The sequence below is a fragment of the Panthera onca genome, chromosome C1 (genome assembly GCF_046562875.1).
Source record: "Panthera onca isolate mPanOnc1 chromosome C1, mPanOnc1 haplotype 2, whole genome shotgun sequence".
Classification (NCBI taxonomy): Eukaryota; Metazoa; Chordata; class Mammalia; order Carnivora; family Felidae; genus Panthera; species Panthera onca.
In genome coordinates, this window is record NC_138346.1 from 215,082,414 (window position 1) to 215,100,630 (window position 18,217).

Sequence of the window (18,217 nt, forward strand, 5' to 3'; positions counted from 1 at the left end):
CTAGAGGGCGTGGGGGCGTGGCTCGGGGTCCGGGCGCTGGGTCTCGGACGGCGCTGGGGGGCCACGGGGCGGGGCGTGAGGGCGCGGGGGCGGGGCGTGAGGGCGGGGCGAGATGCTGGGACCTGGGCGGGGCGGGAACGGGACCTGCGGGCCACGGGGCGGAGCGTGGAGGGCGCGGGGGTGGTGCGAAGGGGCGGGGCCGGGGCCGCTGACCCGGAGGGACCGGGAGGGGTCGGGGCGCGAGCTGTGGGCGCGTCGGTGCCCAGACGGCGGCGGCGGCGGCGGCCGCACGCGCGGCCCGGCCTCTGTCCCCGCGGCGCCGCGGCCCCGGCCCCCTGCCCGCCGGGCCATGCCGCCGCCCGCGCCGCCCACCGAGCTGGTGCCGTCGGAGCGCGCCGTGGTGCTGCTGTCGTGCGCGCTCTCCGCGCTCGGCTCGGGCCTGCTGGTGGCCACGCACGCCCTGTGGCCCGACCTGCGCAGCCGGGCACGGCGCCTGCTGCTCTTCCTGTCGCTGGCCGACCTGCTCTCGGCCGCCTCCTACTTCTACGGGGTGCTGCAGGACTTCGCGGGCCCCTCGTGGGACTGCGTGCTGCAGGGCGCGCTCTCCACCTTCGCCAACACCAGCTCCTTCTTCTGGACCGTGGCCATCGCCCTCTACCTGTACCTGAGCATCGTCCGCTCGGCGCGCGAGCCTCGGACCGGCCGCCTGCTCTGGGCCTTCCACGTGGTCAGGTGGGTGACAACGGCGCCGCTTCGCTCGAGTTCCCGACCCCCCCCCGCCTGGGCCCTGCCTGCTGCCTCTGGGGCCCTCGCGCCCTTGTGGCGCCCGCGTCCCGGTCGGACCCCTGGCGGGGGGCCCGGCAGATCGTGTCTGCTCATGTTAGGGGGCAGCCCCGGGGCCAGCGGGACGATGCGGGTGGAGAGGTTGGACCTGTCCTGAGCGTCAGCGCCGAGGGCGCCCCTTCCTGCCTGCCCTGGCCCGAGCCTCCCAGCGAGTTGGGTGCCTCAGCGCAGCCCCTTGGAGGGCGGGGGTGGGGGTGGGGCCAGAGCTCGGCCCTCGTAACTTGGAAGACACCTTATGCCTTCCCTAAGTTCTGGCCATCTCTGCTGCCCTTGGGGAAAAGCGCCTCGTTCCCAGGCAGAGAGATGAGTTAGGTTGGGCTCCAGGCTGGAGAGGGCGGCTGCTCCCAGCCCCCACCCCGTGCCACAGGAGGTGTGATGCATTCAGCCACTCCCAGGCTAGCTGCCCCCTGCTACCTGCAGTGTCTCAGCTGTAAGATTTGCAAAGGACCATCTTCATTATTTTGTCTTTGCTCGTCTCTAGACCCAGACCATCTTGACTTCGTAGGGTTCGGCATCTCTGAGGGTGAGGTCAGTGGCAGAAACTGGTCTGGAAGAGGGCCCCCAGCTGCCTGGAGTGTATGGGAGTAGAGGAAGCCCAGGCGGTGCCCTGCCCTGGCATTGAAGCGTCTCATTAGGTCACCCTCACCTACGCCTTCCTGGTGTAATTTCAAGATTCTGACATCTGATGGTGTCCCGTGCTGCACCCAAGGCCGGAATCTTATAGGGCTTGTTTGCCCTTTTTCCTCTCCCAGATAAGAGCACCAAATACTGGGGCGCCTGGCTGCCCCAGTCAGCTGAGCATCTGACTCTTGATTTTAGCTCAGGTCATGATCTCAACAGTTCATAGGCTCGAGCCCTTCATCGGGCTCTGTGCTGATAGGTTGAGCCTGCTTGGGATTTTCTCTCTCCCTCTCTCTGCCCCGCCCCCCTTCTCTCTCTCTCTCAAAGTAAATAACTAAACATTAAAAAAAAGTGAGTGCACCTAGTGCTGCCCTAATTATAGGACATCTCTGTTAAATACTTGAGTGCTTTCCATGGGACTGAGGACACTCAGCAGTTTGGTAGAGACAGGTCACCTGGGTGTCACAACAGTGAGATCACAAGTCTGCAGGAGTCACTTGACCTCTAGGTCTCAGAACTGCTGGATGAAGGCCAGCTGGTTCCTGGGAAACTAAATGGCCTGCTTCTCAGCTGTTCATGTCAAAAGCTTGGCAAGGAGTGAGACAGGACCTCAGATGCTGCAGGGACTCACAGGGGCTGCCTTTCCTCCCCTTGCAGCACCCCCCTGAGCTCTGTGTCCAGGCCAGAGACCCAGTCCTTAGCAGTCTGGCTGGGTGTGGCTGGCATGTAGACTAGAGTTCACATGTACTTGAGAAATCAAGCCTCCGACTGGCTTTCTTTGCCAAGAATCTCTTCTCTTTTTTTCCCCCTCTTACAAAAAAAAAAAAAAAAAAAAAAAAAAAAATATATATATATATATATATATATATATATATATATATATATATATATATTACAATGTGTTTTTTAAGGGATAAAGAGAACCTAGTACAGATCCTATAGAAGATACATTTCCTGATGAACCCGAGTTGGGAGTTCCTTCAGCTCAGTCCTAGGGGTGTTTTCTGTGATGCTTAGGAAAGGCCTCCTAAGAAAGCCCCTTTTGCTGGCCACAGAAAAGAAGGGAATTGTTCATCTTGCCCATTGAATGTGATCCATCTACTTCTTAAAAGAAAATTACAAGAAGGAGAAGGAGAAAATTATCTATATCCAAGCTAGGAAGGGAGAATGACAAGTTATTCTCTGGGGTTCCCTTTCAGAAGCTTAGTGCTTAGCTCCTGGCTGGTCTAAGAGGATTGGTAGAAAACCTGTCTAACAGGTTCATTTATTGACTGAGATCCTCCCAACCTGTCTTGCTAATGACCTTGCTAAGGCCTCTCCAGCGCCACTCCTGGGAGTAAGAGCGTATAACTGTTAAAGACCTGTTGGCAGGAGAAATCTCATCTTCAGACAGAGGCTGCACGGTCATCCACTTTTTCACCATTTCAGACTGCTGAAAATCAATCTTCTTCAGACCTCCAGTTGATCATGTCTATTGTAGTTTTTATGAAATGATTTTGTAAAAGATTTTATTTTTAAGTAATCTCTGTACCCGGCGTGGGTCTTGAACTCATGACCCCCGAGATCAAGAGTCACACGCTCAGCCCCCTAAGCCAGTCCGGCGCCCCTGAAATGATTTTTTCAAAAAACCAGCAGATATCCTGATGAGTGGACAGAGAACACATCCAGACACGGAGTCAAAACAGTTCATAAACATGTGGGGAAAAATTTACTCCATTCATACTCAAAATAATGCAAATTATTTAACAGTGAGGTACCATTTTGTTATTGAATTAGAAAAAAATAGTGAAGTAGAATACTAACACAATAAATGCCAGGAAAACAGGTATTTTCCTACATTATTACTGGCACTGTAGACTGGAATTATCCACATAGAAAGTACTCCTTGATCCACTGATCCTATTTATAGGATCCTATATATCTTTAAAGAGATCATTCGGGGCGCCTGGGTGGCTCAGTCGGTTAAGCGTCCGACTTCAGCTCAGGTCACGATCTCGCGGCCCGTGAGTTCGAGCCCCGCGTCGGGCTCTGGGCCGATGGCTCGGAGCCTGGAGCCTGCTTCCGATTCTGTGTCTCCCTCTCTCTCTGCCCCTCCCCCGTTCATGCTCTGTCTCTCTCTGTCCCAAAAATAAATAAACGTTAAAAAAAAAAAATTAAAAAAAAATAAATAAATGAAGAGATCATTCAAAATACATTCAAAGCTGTATATACAGGGGAGTTTGTGTGAGAATTTGGAAGCAACTTGAATGTCCAAAAAATCAGGGAACAGTAGATGACAAATTGCATCCTACCGGAAATGTTACACAGCCTTTAGATACTGGCTGCGAACTCCTCAAGTCGTGTTTTTTGAACGGTATGATATAAATGAAAAAATCCATCTATAAAACTGAAGGCAACCATGTAAAGCAGGAGGCGGGATAGAATCCTACCCATACACCACTTCCCAGCAAGAGCCTGCAGTGCCCCCAAGACCCCATCGTAATAACTGACCAGGTTGCCTTTACAGAAAGACTTTTTTTTCCCCGCTTTGGAGGAGGGCTGCTTACACTTTATCCTCATGGACACGGTATCTCATCACAAGCCTGCATCTGGCTCCTGACGTCTTGCAAAATGCAGTTCCATTCCTTAGCCAGTGACCCAGGGGCCAGGCAGGATGGTCACCCTCCTGTCACAGCTGGTGAGACTTGCCCCAGGTCACAGAACCTTGAATGGGAGGCTCGGGGCTAGAGGGTCCATCCTCTGTTTATGATCCCATCTTGTCTCTTGGCCTGACGATAATTTTAAAAATTGAGGTGTCATGAGACAATTTATTTTTGACGTTCCAGATTTCCACCATTGTTAACATTTTATCGTGTTTGCTTTGTCCTCTGCAGTTATTTTTCTGGGGCCATTTAAGAGTAAGCTGGAGACTTGGGGCGCCTGGGTGGCTCTAGTCGGTTGAGCAGCCAACTTGGGCTCAGGTTATGATCTCACAGTCTGTAAGATCAAGCCCCACATCAGGCTCTGCTCTCAGCAGAGCTTGCTTCGGATCCTCTGTCTCCCTCTCTCTCTGCCCCCACCCCCTGCACACTCTGCCTCTCAAAAATAAATATTAAAAAAAAAAAAAAAGAGTAAGTTGTAAACTGATGTCCCCAGAACCCCTAAATCCTTTAGTGTATGTTTCCAAAAGAAAGGAATGGTCTCTTAAGTAACCACATAAACCTTCCAAAAGCAGGAAAACAGTACAGCACGGAACAATGCTCTCTGACAGTGGACATCACAGAGACTTTGTCTTCTGCGAATGTCCCAGACAGCAGAGGGAAACCTGGGCTTGTGTTTGGTTTAGTTGTCGGGTCTCTTTACTCTCTTTCAATCTGCAACAGTTCTCCCGTCTTTCCTAGTGTTTCACAACACTGACTTTTTTGAAGAGTTACAGGTCTGGGTTTTTTGTTTTGTTTTAATTTTTTTAATGTTTATTTTATTTTTGATGGGGGGGGGGGTGTGAGCAGGGGAGGGGCAGAGAGAGAGAGGGAGACACAGAATCCGAAGCAGGCTTCAGGCTCTGAGCTGTCAGCACAGATCCCGACGCGGGGCTCGAACCCACAAACTAGGAGATCATGACCCGAGCCGAAGTCAGACGTTCAACCTACCGAGCCGCCCAGGCGCCCCTGAAGAGTACGGGTCTGTTTTGCAGAAAGTCCCTCTGCCGGGCTGGCAGCTGCTTCCCCAAGAGTGGTTTCAGGTCCTGTCCTTTGGCTGGAATCTCACAGAAGCACCGTCTTCTCATTGCCCCCTTCCCCGGGTGACTTTGATTCCGCCCGCCATCGGGTGATATTAACTTTGATCGCCTGATTAAGGTGTTGCCTGTCAGTTTTGCACTGCAGTTACTGTTTTCCCCTTTGTGATGAGTAAATATCTCGTTGCGATAAAGATCTGTCACTCCTCAAACTTAACCCCCTCGCTCGTTTAGCATACATTGAACCTGACAGTGTTCTGAAGTGAACTTCCTGTTTTTGGTTGCCTTTTTAAGGTTGTGTGAGAATAGGCAGCATGAAAGGGAAATCCCTGTAGTAAGAAGTCCCTCCCTGCTGTATCTTAGCTGCTGAGGCAGCCTGACACAGTCACCCCATGTTTTACATTCACCGGGACATGCATCGGGGACCCTTTACGATTCGCACCTCTTAGAAGGGCCTAGAGCTGTGGTGGGGGGGTGGGTGGGTGAGTTCTCTTCTGGTCAGATAAGCCAGGTTGGCCAGAAACCATCCCGGTCCCCCTGGGGATCACTCACGCCCTGCCTTCCGAAAGCAGTTGTCCGCTCCGGTCCCCCCGCACGGGGTGGTGGGCTCCTTCAGGGTCAGTGAACTGTCCCCTGCACCTGTGTGCCCAGGCGCCACTGTGCCAGCTGTCCCTGTGTGTCCTGTGACCACTGGAGGAAGGGGGGAGGGGTGGAGGGGTGGGGCGGGGAGGGGCGCCTCATTTCACCAAGTCAGAAGGAAGGGTCCTGGCTGCCTCAAGCAGTCTTAGGGTTTCTTCTGGCGTCACTGAGGTGGGAGAGGATGGGGGCACGTGGGCCCGCCCACTCCAGAGGTTGCTTGGGGGTTCTGGAGGAAGAGTCTACGGCACCCACCGCAAGTTCACCATCGAGATCCCTGCCGTGAGGGGAGGGGCGCCTGGGTGGCTCAGTGGGTTAAGCTTGATTTCGGCTTAGGTTACGATCTCAGGGTTCGTGGCTCGGAGCCCCACTTCAGGGTCTGTGCTTGGGATTCTTTCTCTCCCCCTCTCTCTACCCCTCCCTGGCTCGAGCTCAAAATGAATAAATAAACTTAAAAATAAAAATAAAAAGGCCCATGCTGTGGGGAGCGGGAAGTTCTAATGTAGACAAAAGGGGAAACGGGCCACAAAGGGGAAGATCCTCTGAGCTCTCTGGTGGGAAGCTAGCTCACCGTGGGGCCCAGTGACGAGGCCCCAGGCAGGTGTGTCTGAGTGAGGGGCGCAGGTAGCAGCTGCATGAACAGCACCCCGTGTCGGCCAGTGCTCCCCAAAATAACAAGAATTGGGCTGGCTTTACCTGTTCCCCCTAAAAAGTCTTCAGAGGGCACTGCTGCCTCGTGAGGTCTCTGCACAGCGTTTCGTGTTCACGGGATACTGGGCGCAGCACCAGAGGCTGCCCTTGACCTTCCTGCCCGGGCAAGGTCAGACTCTGCCCGTCCTTCCCCGGCGTCCAGTCAGCCAGGACCCGGACGGCCAGGAGAGTGGCTCCGAGCGTGGCAGCGTGGCTCCCTGATGCCCACCGGCCCCGGGGCTGCAGAGGTGTGCCCAGGTGTGTGTGCTTCAGAGTCCCTTTGGACAGACACCCCACTCCCTTCTGCGGCCAGAGCTGCGGAGCGACCTCATGGTGGCCTGGGCAGTGGCCGGCTCCCTGCGCTTCTCCCACGACCCACCCCTCTGCCCCACACTCAGCAATAAGTGCCCATTGTTCCCGGGAAGAAACCTCTAGGCGGCCACGGGCCTTGTGACTCCTTTCACCAGGCCCGGCTCCTTGCAGCTGCGCCTCCCTCCGGGCCTGGCTCTGTCCTGCCACCAAGTGCTTTCTAAATCGGCACATTGTTGCCCGATAGTTTTGTTCTCAAGGCAGTTTTTGAGTTAACAGTCAAGGCCTTCCGTGGGCCACACGGCACGTAGACCAGGCACTGGGAAAGGCTCCTGTTTCTTTCCCAGCAGGGGCCAACCCCCTTGCAGAAAGATCTGTGGGAAGAGTGAGGTTTGGGGTGGGGGCAGATGACTGAGCAGACCTTTCAGGCGGCGGGTGGAAGGTTCTCCCCATCTGTGTGCTAAAGTGGAACTGTCCCTGCCCCTGCAGGTGTCCCCCCCCCCCCCATGACTCCAGTGGGAGAGGTTTCAGAGACCATTTAACAGAAGATCCCCATGTGGGCAGAGCTGGGGACTCCCAAGGGAAACCCAGAGCATCACTGTCCTGGGGACGGGCCACCCCCGCTCATGGTCATCTGACACATGCCAGGGAATGCAGGTGTTAGGGATGGCTTACTCACCACCCGGCTCATCCTGTGGTGCCCCCGGTTCTGCTCCTCGGGAGGAGACTGAAAAGCAAGAGGATGCCAAGTTCCAAGGAGGAGCTAAGCTCTTGGTAGATCTGAATGGCTTTTTGTCTGTTCACCCCTCCCCTAAGCTTACCGAGGGCCCCCCACCAGCTCTGTCCGACCGGATGTGGTGGGGTCCCCAGGAGCTGGCACGTGTCTCTCCTGCAGAGTTTGTAGAAAGCCTCTCTGGGGCGCCTGGGTGGCTCAGTCAGTTAAGCCTCCGACTTCGACTCAGGGCACGATCTCGGTGTTTGCGAGTTCGAGCCCCGCGTCGGGCTCTGTGCTGACATCTCAGAGCCTGGAGCCTGCTTTGCGTTCTGTGTGTGTGTGTGTGTGTGTGTGTGTGTGTGTGTCTGTATCTCAGTCTCTTCTAAGGACAGCAGTCGTGCTGGATTAGGGCCCACCTTACAGACCATTCTAACTTAATCACCTCTCTAAAGACCCCCATCTCCAACTATGGTCACATCCTGAGCTACTGGGGTTAGGACGTCAACATATGAATTTTGAGGGGGACGCAACTCAGCCCTTAACAGCCTCCGAGGGAGAATGAGTCCGACTCGGAGTCTGGCCTTGGTTTCCAGGTGAACACGAGTGAGGGGGTGTGGGCACCTCTCGAAGAACCTCTAGGTTACCCCTCCAAGTGAGGGACTCTGTTCAGCGTGTGGTCTTCGGGCTCCCTCCATCTACGTGCCCCCAGCCCTGCTTCTCAGAGTCACAGGTTTGGAGACAAAGGGCCTTATCAGTCACCTGCTTTAATCCTGTCCCTCTCCAGACACCTTTCATAGCCTCCCCTGCATGTGGGTCAGTCCAGCCCTCAGTTTGGGGATCGAGCAAGACGCCTTGCCCTTTCCTCCAGCCTCCTGACCCCATCTCCTAGGTCAGGTCCTAGCCGGACCTCATCAGGGGTCTTTAAACATCTGAGGATGGCCCAAGGCCCAGCATCTCCTGACATGCCTGGCTTAACCATCTCAGATTTAGAATGCGGGTCTCAAGTGTCCACACGGAGGTGGGAGAGTTCCCCGGCGGTTCTGATCTGCCCCATCTGAGCACCAGGGTGATCCCTCTGACCACATGAGTTTTTAGGTCATAATCAACTACAGCCCTTGGTCTTTTTCACGTGCTGCTATTCAGCTATATTTTACTTGTCCTGATTTTGTTAATGTTTTGGTTGATGGCTTCTTTGGGGGGAGGGAGAAGAAAAAACTGTGGCATGGTACCTGCCAGTACACCCTTCTGGAAAGCAGGGATCATGTCGCGCATGTCTTTGTGGAATGCCTTCCGGATTCATGGCGCCTACAACTCGGGCTGGTCACCTGGCCAGAGAATGGTTCGGCTTATCCGAGGTTGCCCAAAATACTGACTGTCTTCTCACTCTACAGGTTAAGAACACAGGGCGTCTTGCAGCTTCTTATCCGTTTTTATCCTCTGTCCAGTGGTTGTCCTGAGCCAGCCGGCGAGACCCCAGTCATTAAATTTTAGGGCATTTTATGAGCTGATTGTTAAATACAGCCATTAGCAAAAAGTAAAGTATGTAAACTTAGAGTAAGTTACTTTAAAAAGAGTAACCAAAATGCCAAGAATTACATCTTAATGATTTTACTCTTATCCGTACACTTGAGGTGATTTACAACTATTGTCTCTGTGCAGGGGGAATACTGTTGGGCGTGCTGCACATCTGTTCCCTACCACGTATTGGCGGCTTGAAATTAGCCACAGTGGGGATGTTTACACCGTGGAAAATGGCAGCCCCTCCAGATCAGGGGCTGGTTTATTGTTTTGTCAATTGCAAAGAGCAGAGGTCAGCAGCCTTTCCCTGTGAAGAACCAGCTAGTAGGTCTTTTCCGCCTTATCTCAGTCGCACCTCTCCAACTCCTGCTCTCTCTGTGGCCTGAGAGCAGCCATACACATGTACACAAGCGAGTGTAAATGAGGCTGTCCTGCAATAAAACTTTATTTAAAAAAAAACAGACCTCGGGCCATAGTTTGCTGGATCTAGACTTACGGGAACGGAGAAGATGTTAGTGAAGATTACACTTACGAAGTGTTCCTTGTGAGGACTTCAGCAGAGATAGTAACCCCGCTGGGGCAGGCAGGAAGCCGGGTATTTAAGAGGGTGAGAAGAGGCGTTCCCGCACTGGTCTTGTCTCTTAGGTTTCCCTTTTTACGTTCATCTTATTCGGGAAGGGAAATGAAAACACAACCAACTTCACATCATGGGACTACTTTCATTTGGCAACTGCCACCACAGGGTGTCGGCACAGACCAACTAACGCGTTTTGTGAGACTCAGTTGGCTCTTTAGAAGTCACAACAAGGAGGACTGTGTCGTCTATATTACTTACAGATCGTGTGCTTCACACATTTGGTGTCAGTTACATTAATGAGACACGTATATGTACATGCATTCCTACCACACACACACACACACACACACACACACACAAATACACTCTTTGCGGAGAGCCGGTTGTTAAACATCGCCAGCACGCCAGCCCATACCCATAAATTACAAGTCGGGCAGAACCTGCTTTGTGGGTTACTAGGCTCTCCCTCCCTCCCACTCTATTCCCACCCTTCCCTCACGTTACCTCTTCTTCCCGGCTCCCCCTTAAATACCTCCCCAAACAGCTTCTGCCCGTCTGTGCTTATGTTCAAATAGTGACTCTGATTGATCAACCCACGTTCCTAGGATGTATTTTTTATAATGTTTATTTATTTTCGAGAGAGAGAGAGAAAGCGTGCATGTAAGGGAGGGGCAGAGAGAGGGGGAGACAGAAGATCCAAAGCGGGCTCCACGCTGACAGCAGAACTCCAACCCACCGACCGTGAGATCATGACCTGATTCACCAACTGAGCCACCCTGGCGCCCCGATCAACCCACGTTCTCAACCCTTGAAAGCCCTCTACCTGTTTGGTCTTCTCTCTGGCCCTTTCCCAACACAAACTTAGCTCCAGGTGCAACCCAGGATACACAGGATATACAAACCCATCACTTCGTAGCTTTCCTATGACAAGTCACAGAGCAGGGTCCGTCTCCGTGTGGGGCCCAGGTCTCCTGTGAGCGCCGTCAGGATGCTGACAGAGGAGGAGTCCCTGCTGACTGAGCGGTTCCTTCTTCCTGCTCTGTGCTCTCCCTTCCTTCCAGCCTGGGGGCACCCCTCCGCTAGGAGGAACCCCGTAAACCATAAAGTGGTCGAAACACAAATAACTTCAGGATTGCAGTTTAGTACTTTATAAAGCCTCTTATTTCCTTTTCAATGACAATCATGTCCTTGCAATGAATAGTTAAGGAGTAAATTGGGGAAAGCTGTCTCAGTCACTTGGCTCAAACTCCATTCATTCATTCATTCATTCATTCATTCAGCAGGTCCTTGTTTAGCCCCTACCAGGTGCCGGGAGCTGTTCTAGATGCTGGAAAGAGCCCTGCACCTGCCCTCATGGAGCTCATAGCTGTGACATATGTTGTCCCGGGCCCCAGGATGGCATGAGCTTTGGTTTTGTAGGGTAACCCTTTATTACGACACAACAGTTTGACGCTAATATATATCAGCTAAACAGATGACTAACTGACAGAACAGGCATTTAAAATGGACAGACTCCCGGGGCTAACTTGGTACCTTTCTCATAACCCTTTAATTTCTGTGGGGGTTTTTGGCCCTTCTGTGCCTTGGTGACCTCAAGAAAGACAGGCTGCGTCCCGCCTCCCCTCCCGCCGTTGGGCGAGCAGAGGCCGGGGTGCAGAGGTTCAGTGATGCTATCCTCCTGTTCCTGTCTGGGCCCCCCCAGAGGCCAGGGTGGGGACAGGGGCAGGTTGAACAGGCACCTCTGTTCTGAAAGTGCCCCACGCCGAGTCCTTCCCAGGTCCGGGAGTTGGCTTCCTCCCTTCTGTTCCACCCTAGCCCCCGCAGCATTTAGAGACTCTGATTGACCCCAGCACTTCTCAGTTTGGCAAGACTAATGCACAGCCTCAGTCTCATCATTATTCCACAACTTTCTCTCAAAAAGAGCCGCTGCTGGCTGGCTCAGCCAGAAGAGCATGCAGCTCCTGACCTCGGGGTCGTGAGTTCGAGCCCCACATTGAGTGGAGAGATTACTTATAATAGTAAATAAATAAAAAGATAAATAAAATTAAAAAGAGCTGCTGTTGCTCTCAAAATATAACCGATTTCCGGGGCACTTGGGTGGCTCAGTGGGTTAAGTGTCCAACTTCAGCTCAGGTCATGATCTCGAGGTTCATGGGGTTGAGTCCCATGTCAGGCTCTGTGCTGACAGCTCAGAGCCTGGAGCCTGCTTCGGATCCTCTGCCCCCTCTCTCTGTCCTTCCTCTGCACTCACTCTCTCTCTCTCTCAAAATAAATAAACTTCATATATACCTATGTAACTTCGTATATACATATGTATGTATATATAACCAATTTCTGAACTAAGCATTTTACTGAAGACCGTGTCCTGTTTACGTAGTGCTTGTCCTTCAGTGACTGACCTGGGACACGGGCCCGTGTGTACTATTCCAGGGGGCAGAAACTGCGTGGGCCTCCCACATTCCTGGCACCTGCACCATAGGCCGGAATCCTGGGCCGTCAGTCATGACCCAGGACAGCGGTCAGATACTCTGACACACTTACCCAGTCCTGTGTGCCAGGCACACGCCAATCTTTACTGGCGATCTCATAATGACCTACTCGGTCCCAGGCCCGGTTCTCAACCCCACTTGGTGGGGAAAGACACTGATGTGTTGAGGCCGAGTGGGGGCAGGGCCAACTTGGACCCAGCCTGTGGCGTCACAGCCCAGGCTCCTAACCACCCCTCGTGCCACCATGAAGCTTCTGGGTGTCCCCCTGGCCCGTTTCAAATGTTTTGCCAGCAGACTGGTGCTGGGACACCAGGAAGCACCCTGGGGCCTGGCCCTCATCCTGCTGTGTTGCCATCAGGGTGAGCTCCCAAAATGTCAGCCCCGTGCTTCTGTGAGAGGGGGTCCCTGCCCCAGGTTTTATGCTTTAGGGGGCCCCCTTTTCCAGGGATACCCCCTTCTCTTGGAGCAAGGAGGCCTCTGGGCCATAGACATGTGTCCACCCAAAGCCCTTGTTTCCCCTTCTAGAAACGGCTGCAGGTGCACGGGGCCCTGGAACCCTCTGCTCGGGCAACCCAAGCTGCCCGTGTGTGCAAGGGACCAAGGGGGGCCTGGCTGTTTATGGGGTGTGTGGGCGAGCCATGGGCACATGGGCCGGTGTCTGTGTGCTGCCATGCAGGCCCCTTGGGGGCAGGAAGGAGCTGCCCTCCCCACACTGCAGCGTTCTCGTGCCCGTCTGCAAGGAGCCCAGCAATTCCGAATCAGAAGCCGGCCTCCGAGGGAGGTGGGGGTGGTGTCTATCCAGGCAGGAAGCCGGGACATCCCTGTGTCCTATTACCCGAGCTCCGTGACATTCGGGTGGGCCTGGCAGGGCTTGGGAGGAGGGGGGCCGGGGTGGGGGATTCGAGGATTCCTGCCCGCCTCTCTGCTCTGAGGTGCAGGGTTTGGAGAGCACCGATCTGTCCGCGGAGCGTCGCTCGCTTCGCCCCTGCCGGCTTTGCCGGGAGCGGGGCCTGACCTCGCAGCGTCCCCTTTGTCCCTTGTTCCTCAGCTGGGGGGTCCCACTGGCCATCACCGTGGCAGCTGTCGTTCTGAAGAAGATCGGCTATGATGCCTCGGACGTGTCGGTCGGCTGGTGCTGGATCGACTTGGACGCAGAGGACCGCGTCCTGTGGATGTTGCTGACGGGGAAGCTGTGGGAGATGCTGGCCTACGTCACGCTGCCGGTGCTTTACCTCCTCATCAGGAAGCACATAAACAGGGCGGTAGGTACCTGCGGCCCCCCCAGCCCCCCAGCCCAGACCTCCCTGTGGCCACTGTGCCCGGCAGCCCGGTGCTGGGCTCGGCCACCTCGGGGACAGGCCGGGATGGTGCATCGTGGGCCGAATGGTTGGCTAATCACGCGGCCCTGGCAGGAGCGGGTCCTGTCACTCCTCCGTTGTGGATGAGGAAACGGAGACTGGCAGAGGCCGAGGGGCTCCCCAGACTCGCGCAGACCCTGAGGCCAGAGCGACGGTGCGTGGAGTCCGGGAGGCGGAGGCGAGCGCCCCCGCCTGTGTTCGGCGCATAGGCCTCTGCTGCCCCCTCCTGGCAGGCCGCCGGGGTTGCTCCACCTCCAAGAGCGTTGAACTGCTCGGGGAGCGGGCGAACTTGGACGCCCCTGGAAGAGGAGGGCGTGGAATTTCGTAACCGGCGACACAGACGCCTCACCGCGTTAGCTGTGGTCGTTAAAAGCGTGTCATAAATGGGGGACTCTTCGGGGTCTCGGGAGCTCAGAGAGCACGAGCTGCGCTGGCCGGAAATTCAGGCAAGAAAGCTGTTCCTCCCACGAAGTGGCCAAATGGTTCCTGGTCCTGCCGGCTCTGCGGGCGTGCAGTACGGGCGTCCTGCCGGCGGAGGCGCTGCGGGGCGGGTGGCGGTGGGGCCGCACGGGGACGGCGACGGGGACCGAGCGCCACCGGTTCGCGGAGCCGAGCGGGGCGTCCGAGCTCGGGCCGGGGCTGCTGCGGCCGCCGGGGGCGGGGCCTTCTTTTCGCCCCTCTGTCGGGCTGGACCTGCAGGGAGCGTGTCCCCGGTCCGGTCTCCCGGCGTCCTGTGACTCGGCAGCCGTTTCCCAGCCGTTTCCCAGCTCGTAGGGGGCTCCCCGCGGCTCCCACCGGCGACTTCGGAGTCTAGACTTCGGGCTTTTTACGCAGAAATGTCACTGCCGCCCACCTCCCTAACAGCCTCTTCTGGCGCCGCTGGGGCTGCCGACCGACTGGTCTGAAATCTGTCTCCTCGCTGGTCTCCTGGCGACCCGGGACTCCCTTTTTGGCTCCTTTTTACCCTGGGAAGGTTCTGGGCTCCCTGATGAAGCCTCCCAGGCCGCCCCTGTGGAGCTGCCCTTCTGTGTGTCTGTCTTCTTCCTTGACCTCCCCCCGACCCCAACCCACCCTGGTGGGAGACCTGGTGCGGTGCCTTCGAGCACCCCACGGGAGAAGGGGTTCTCTCTTACAATTCTGCAAGTGTTTCCAGAAAACGGGAAGACTAGCCAGCGGGGAGGTGTATGGGCTGTTCTCTGCCTCCAGCTAGGAAGCTTTGCAAGGGAGAGGACAGCCACCCTGCTCCTCCAGGCTCCCCGGGTCCTGGAAGGGCCCCCGCTACTCCCCTACCCCCCAGGCTGCCTGGGTTCTGGAAGGGCCAGCCTGCTCCCCCAGGCTCCCTGGGTTCTAGAGGGCTGCTGCTGTCGCCCCAGGGGAGGAAGGGAGGAAGCAGGTGCCCCGAGCAGGTGAGGTGCCACAGCTTGGGTGCTCAGAGGTGCCAGGACGTGTGGCTTCTCCCCTCCCCTGGGCTTTCAGGGTCCCGGACACAGGGCCAGGCTCAAAAACACATCTTCGTTATGAGGAGCTTCATCTCTTTTTAGAAGTTCAGCTGCAATCTGGAAATGGAGCCTCCCCTTCCTCTCACTGAAGGGTGTTCCCAGGAATCGGGAAGCCAAAAGCCTGTGCCCGCTCACCTTTCCTTTCTCCCCCCGCTTTGTGTGGAGCCCCCTCCTTCGCAGGCCTTTGCAGCCTGGGTGGGCTTGCAATCTGGAGGGGAGGACAGGACCATCATCAGCAACAGGCCTGATAAACAAGGATGAATGGCATCTAGGAAGGAGGATAGCAAGAGCTACGAAAAAACAGGCGAAAATAAAGAGCTGACTGTGGGGACAGCACAACCCGGGAAATGCCTTTGCACTTTAAAAGCCGTTGTCAGGATAGACCTCCTCCAGGGGGCGACATTGAGCAAACACTTGAAGAGGGTGGGTGGGGGGATGGAGGAAACAGCTAGTGCAGAGGCCCTGCGGCCAGGGTGTGCCTGGTGTAAGTTTGGGGAATAACCAGGAGGCCTGAGTGGCTGGAGGGAACCAGGGGAAAGCTAGGTCAGAGCTAGGCCTTGTCAGGAACGTATGAAGCGGGGAGACCTTTAAGTGGCGGACCGGCTGAACCTGACTTAGGTGTTCAAGGAACCGTGCTGTGCCAAGAACAAGACTGCGCTGGGAGGAGGGGGGGGTGGGGAGGGTGATGGAGGAAGACCGGTAAGAGGGAGTCGCAAGTACCCGGAGAGGCGGTGATGGTGCTTGGACCAGGCTGCCTCTGGCAGTGGCAGTGGACAGAACGTCCGGATTCTGATGTCTTTTGAGCCTGGCTCACGCCTGTTCTCTGTGTCCCCCCAACACAGCACGAGGCGCTCTCGGAGTACCGGCCCATCCTCTCCGAGGAGCACAGGCTTCGGCGCCACGCCTCGGCGGCCGACAAGAAGCTGGTCCTCATTCCGCTCATCTTCATTTGCCTCCGGGTCTGGAGCACCGTGCGATTCGTCCTGACCCTCTGTGGCTCCCCGGCGGTGCAGTCGCCAGTGCTGGTCGTCCTGCATGTACGCAGGCCTGCCCTCCCCGGTCCTGGGTCCTGACTGCTCTGGCGCTGGGTCCCGTGCCCCTCGCCGCCCCCCCCCCGCCGCTCCTCCAGCCGCAGAGCAGGTGCATCCCAGCGCACCAGCCAGCCCGGGGCTGGCAGGGATCTCGGATGCACGGTGTCTCCCCCCCGCCGCCCGAGACAGGGCTAGCCTTGGTGAGAGAAGGTGGAAGGGCGGTGAGGTTGTCGTGCAGCCCGGGGGCATGAAGGTGCTCTCCCCCGTGGCCTAGGAGCAGCCCCGGCTGAGTTGACCGATCCTGTCCTTCTCAACCCAGAAGACCTGGGGATACAGGTCTGGGCCAGGCCTGCGCTCCAGACCCGCCTCGGGGGGTGGAGGACAGGGCTCTGGGGTCCGCAGCACCTCCCGGCCCCCTTGCGTGTGGGTTTAAGACCCCCCCCCCCCCCCACTCCAGCCGCGGCACTCAGGCCTCTTTTCTCCCTGACAGGGGATCGGGAACACATTTCAGGGCGGTGCCAACTGCATCATGTTCGTCCTCTGCACCCACGCCGTCCGAACCCGGCTCTTCTCTGTCTGCTGCCGCTGCTGCCCTTCCCAGCCTTCCGCCCAGAGCCCGGCTGGCCCTCCCAAGCCTCCTGCGCCCTCCAAGACCGGCGAATCTCAGGGATCCAGACACACCCCAGATGAACTTCCAGTCACCTGAGCTGTTCCCTGCCCGGTTCCGTGCACAGGTGCTGCCTACCTGGGGACAGGTGGTTCCGGGAGTCCCCGCTGCAGGGCGTGCGGCCGGACGGCTGCGGAACTATTAACCTTCTGCTTTTCAAGCTCTTGACGCCCGGTGGGGAGGGCAGCCAGCAAACTCAGCTCCTTCTACCTCCTAGAGCCTCCGGGGGCTCATCCCCACCCACGCCCGCCCGCCCGTGTCCTGCTGCGCTCGCTCGGAGGGGTACTCGTCTGCAGGAGGGTCAGCCGTGAGATTCAGGGCAGCCGGTGGCACGAGGTCACTTTCAGGTCGCCCCGCGCTCCAGCGGTCATCGGCCCCGGGACCGCGCACAGCACTGTTTACAGTTCGAGGGGCCCACGCCTGTGGGGAGGAGAGCACAGTGAGATGTGGATACCGTGCACTCATCCTAAATAAAATGGCAGGGGGTGTCAGAGATGCGTCCCCCACTTAGATGTCGTGAAGCGGATTTTTGGTTTGTCGGGGGGCATTGAGATTTCCGGGAGAGCCCAGCTTTTTTTCGCAGAGAGCTTTGCTCGTCAGTGAAAGAGCCAGTTCCCTTTAAGCAGGTCGAAGGTTTCCCCGGGAGGTTTCCCGTTGACCACGTGAGCCCAACACAACGGCGCCGGGCGGCCGGTCTCCCTGGGGCCCCCCAGAACCTCTGTATGGGTTGCCAACCCTTGATGCAGATTGTGTCTGAATTTCAAGCACAGGCCGGAACCCAGACCCTCCCTTCACCGGTCACTTAAAATACAGGTTCCCTCCTCCAACGCAAGAGCTAGGACAGGGACAGGAAGAGGCCGTTGCAGAGAATCCCCGTGGATGCCCACTGCCCCTCCGGTCTGCCCTTGTGAACACTGAGACGGGGAGGGAGCCAGTTTATTCACTCCCTGCTTTAGTTTTTTATAGGAAAGGTGACCAGGGAGTCCGTGAATGATCCAAATACGAACTCCAACCTGAAGGGGAAGGTTTGGGGCGTTGGTTGGGGGAAGTGACACATGCATCACGGGAATGACGATTTACATTTAAGAGAAAAGGATTTCAAATAAGCGTCTGTGTCTCTCTCTATATTCACGGCTCTTCGAGGAACAATTTCCTTGCGTTTCAGGAAACAGTTTCTCTGTTAAGTCACAGAAATCACCGCAGGAGGCTTGCGGAGGGAAAGTGCCACTTTACCCCACACCTGTCCGTCCCCTGGGCTCCGTCAGAACTCGGCAAAACCGAAACGATCTTCTGAACCTGGAAAACGGTTCTGGATTAAAGCCAAAGCCTCATCATACTGTTGGTTCCTTTTTTTTTTTTTTTTAAGTTTATTTATTTTGAGAGAGAGTGAGAGTGCGTGGGAGGGGCAGAGAGAGAGGGAGAGAGCCTGACATGGGGCTTGAACTCACGGACCGTGAGATCATAACCCGAGCCGAAATCAAGAGTTGGGCGACTCAGCCACCCAGGTGCTCTGTTGATTCCTATTTTATTCTGTTTTTAAAAAAATTTT

General features: G+C 56.1%; 1 protein-coding gene across 2 annotated transcripts; it reads left to right on the forward strand.

Annotated features, from left to right (window-relative positions):
• Window positions 1-225: 225 nt before the first annotated feature.
• GPR157 (G protein-coupled receptor 157) lies at window positions 226-18,004 on the forward strand. 2 transcript variants are annotated; one of them, XM_060625108.2, is made up of 5 exons: window positions 226-732; window positions 13,162-13,375; window positions 15,813-16,007; window positions 16,492-16,735; window positions 17,812-18,004. In XM_060625108.2, exons 1-4 carry the CDS (start codon window positions 350-352, stop codon window positions 16,705-16,707), a joined length of 1,008 nt encoding a protein of 335 aa, XP_060481091.1. In that variant the 5' UTR covers window positions 226-349; the 3' UTR covers window positions 16,708-16,735; window positions 17,812-18,004. The 2 variants fall into 2 exon arrangements, with proteins under 2 accessions (XP_060481091.1, XP_060481090.1); XM_060625107.2 differs by having other exon boundaries at window positions 227-732; window positions 16,492-18,004.
• The last annotated feature ends 213 nt before the right edge of the window (window positions 18,005-18,217 follow it).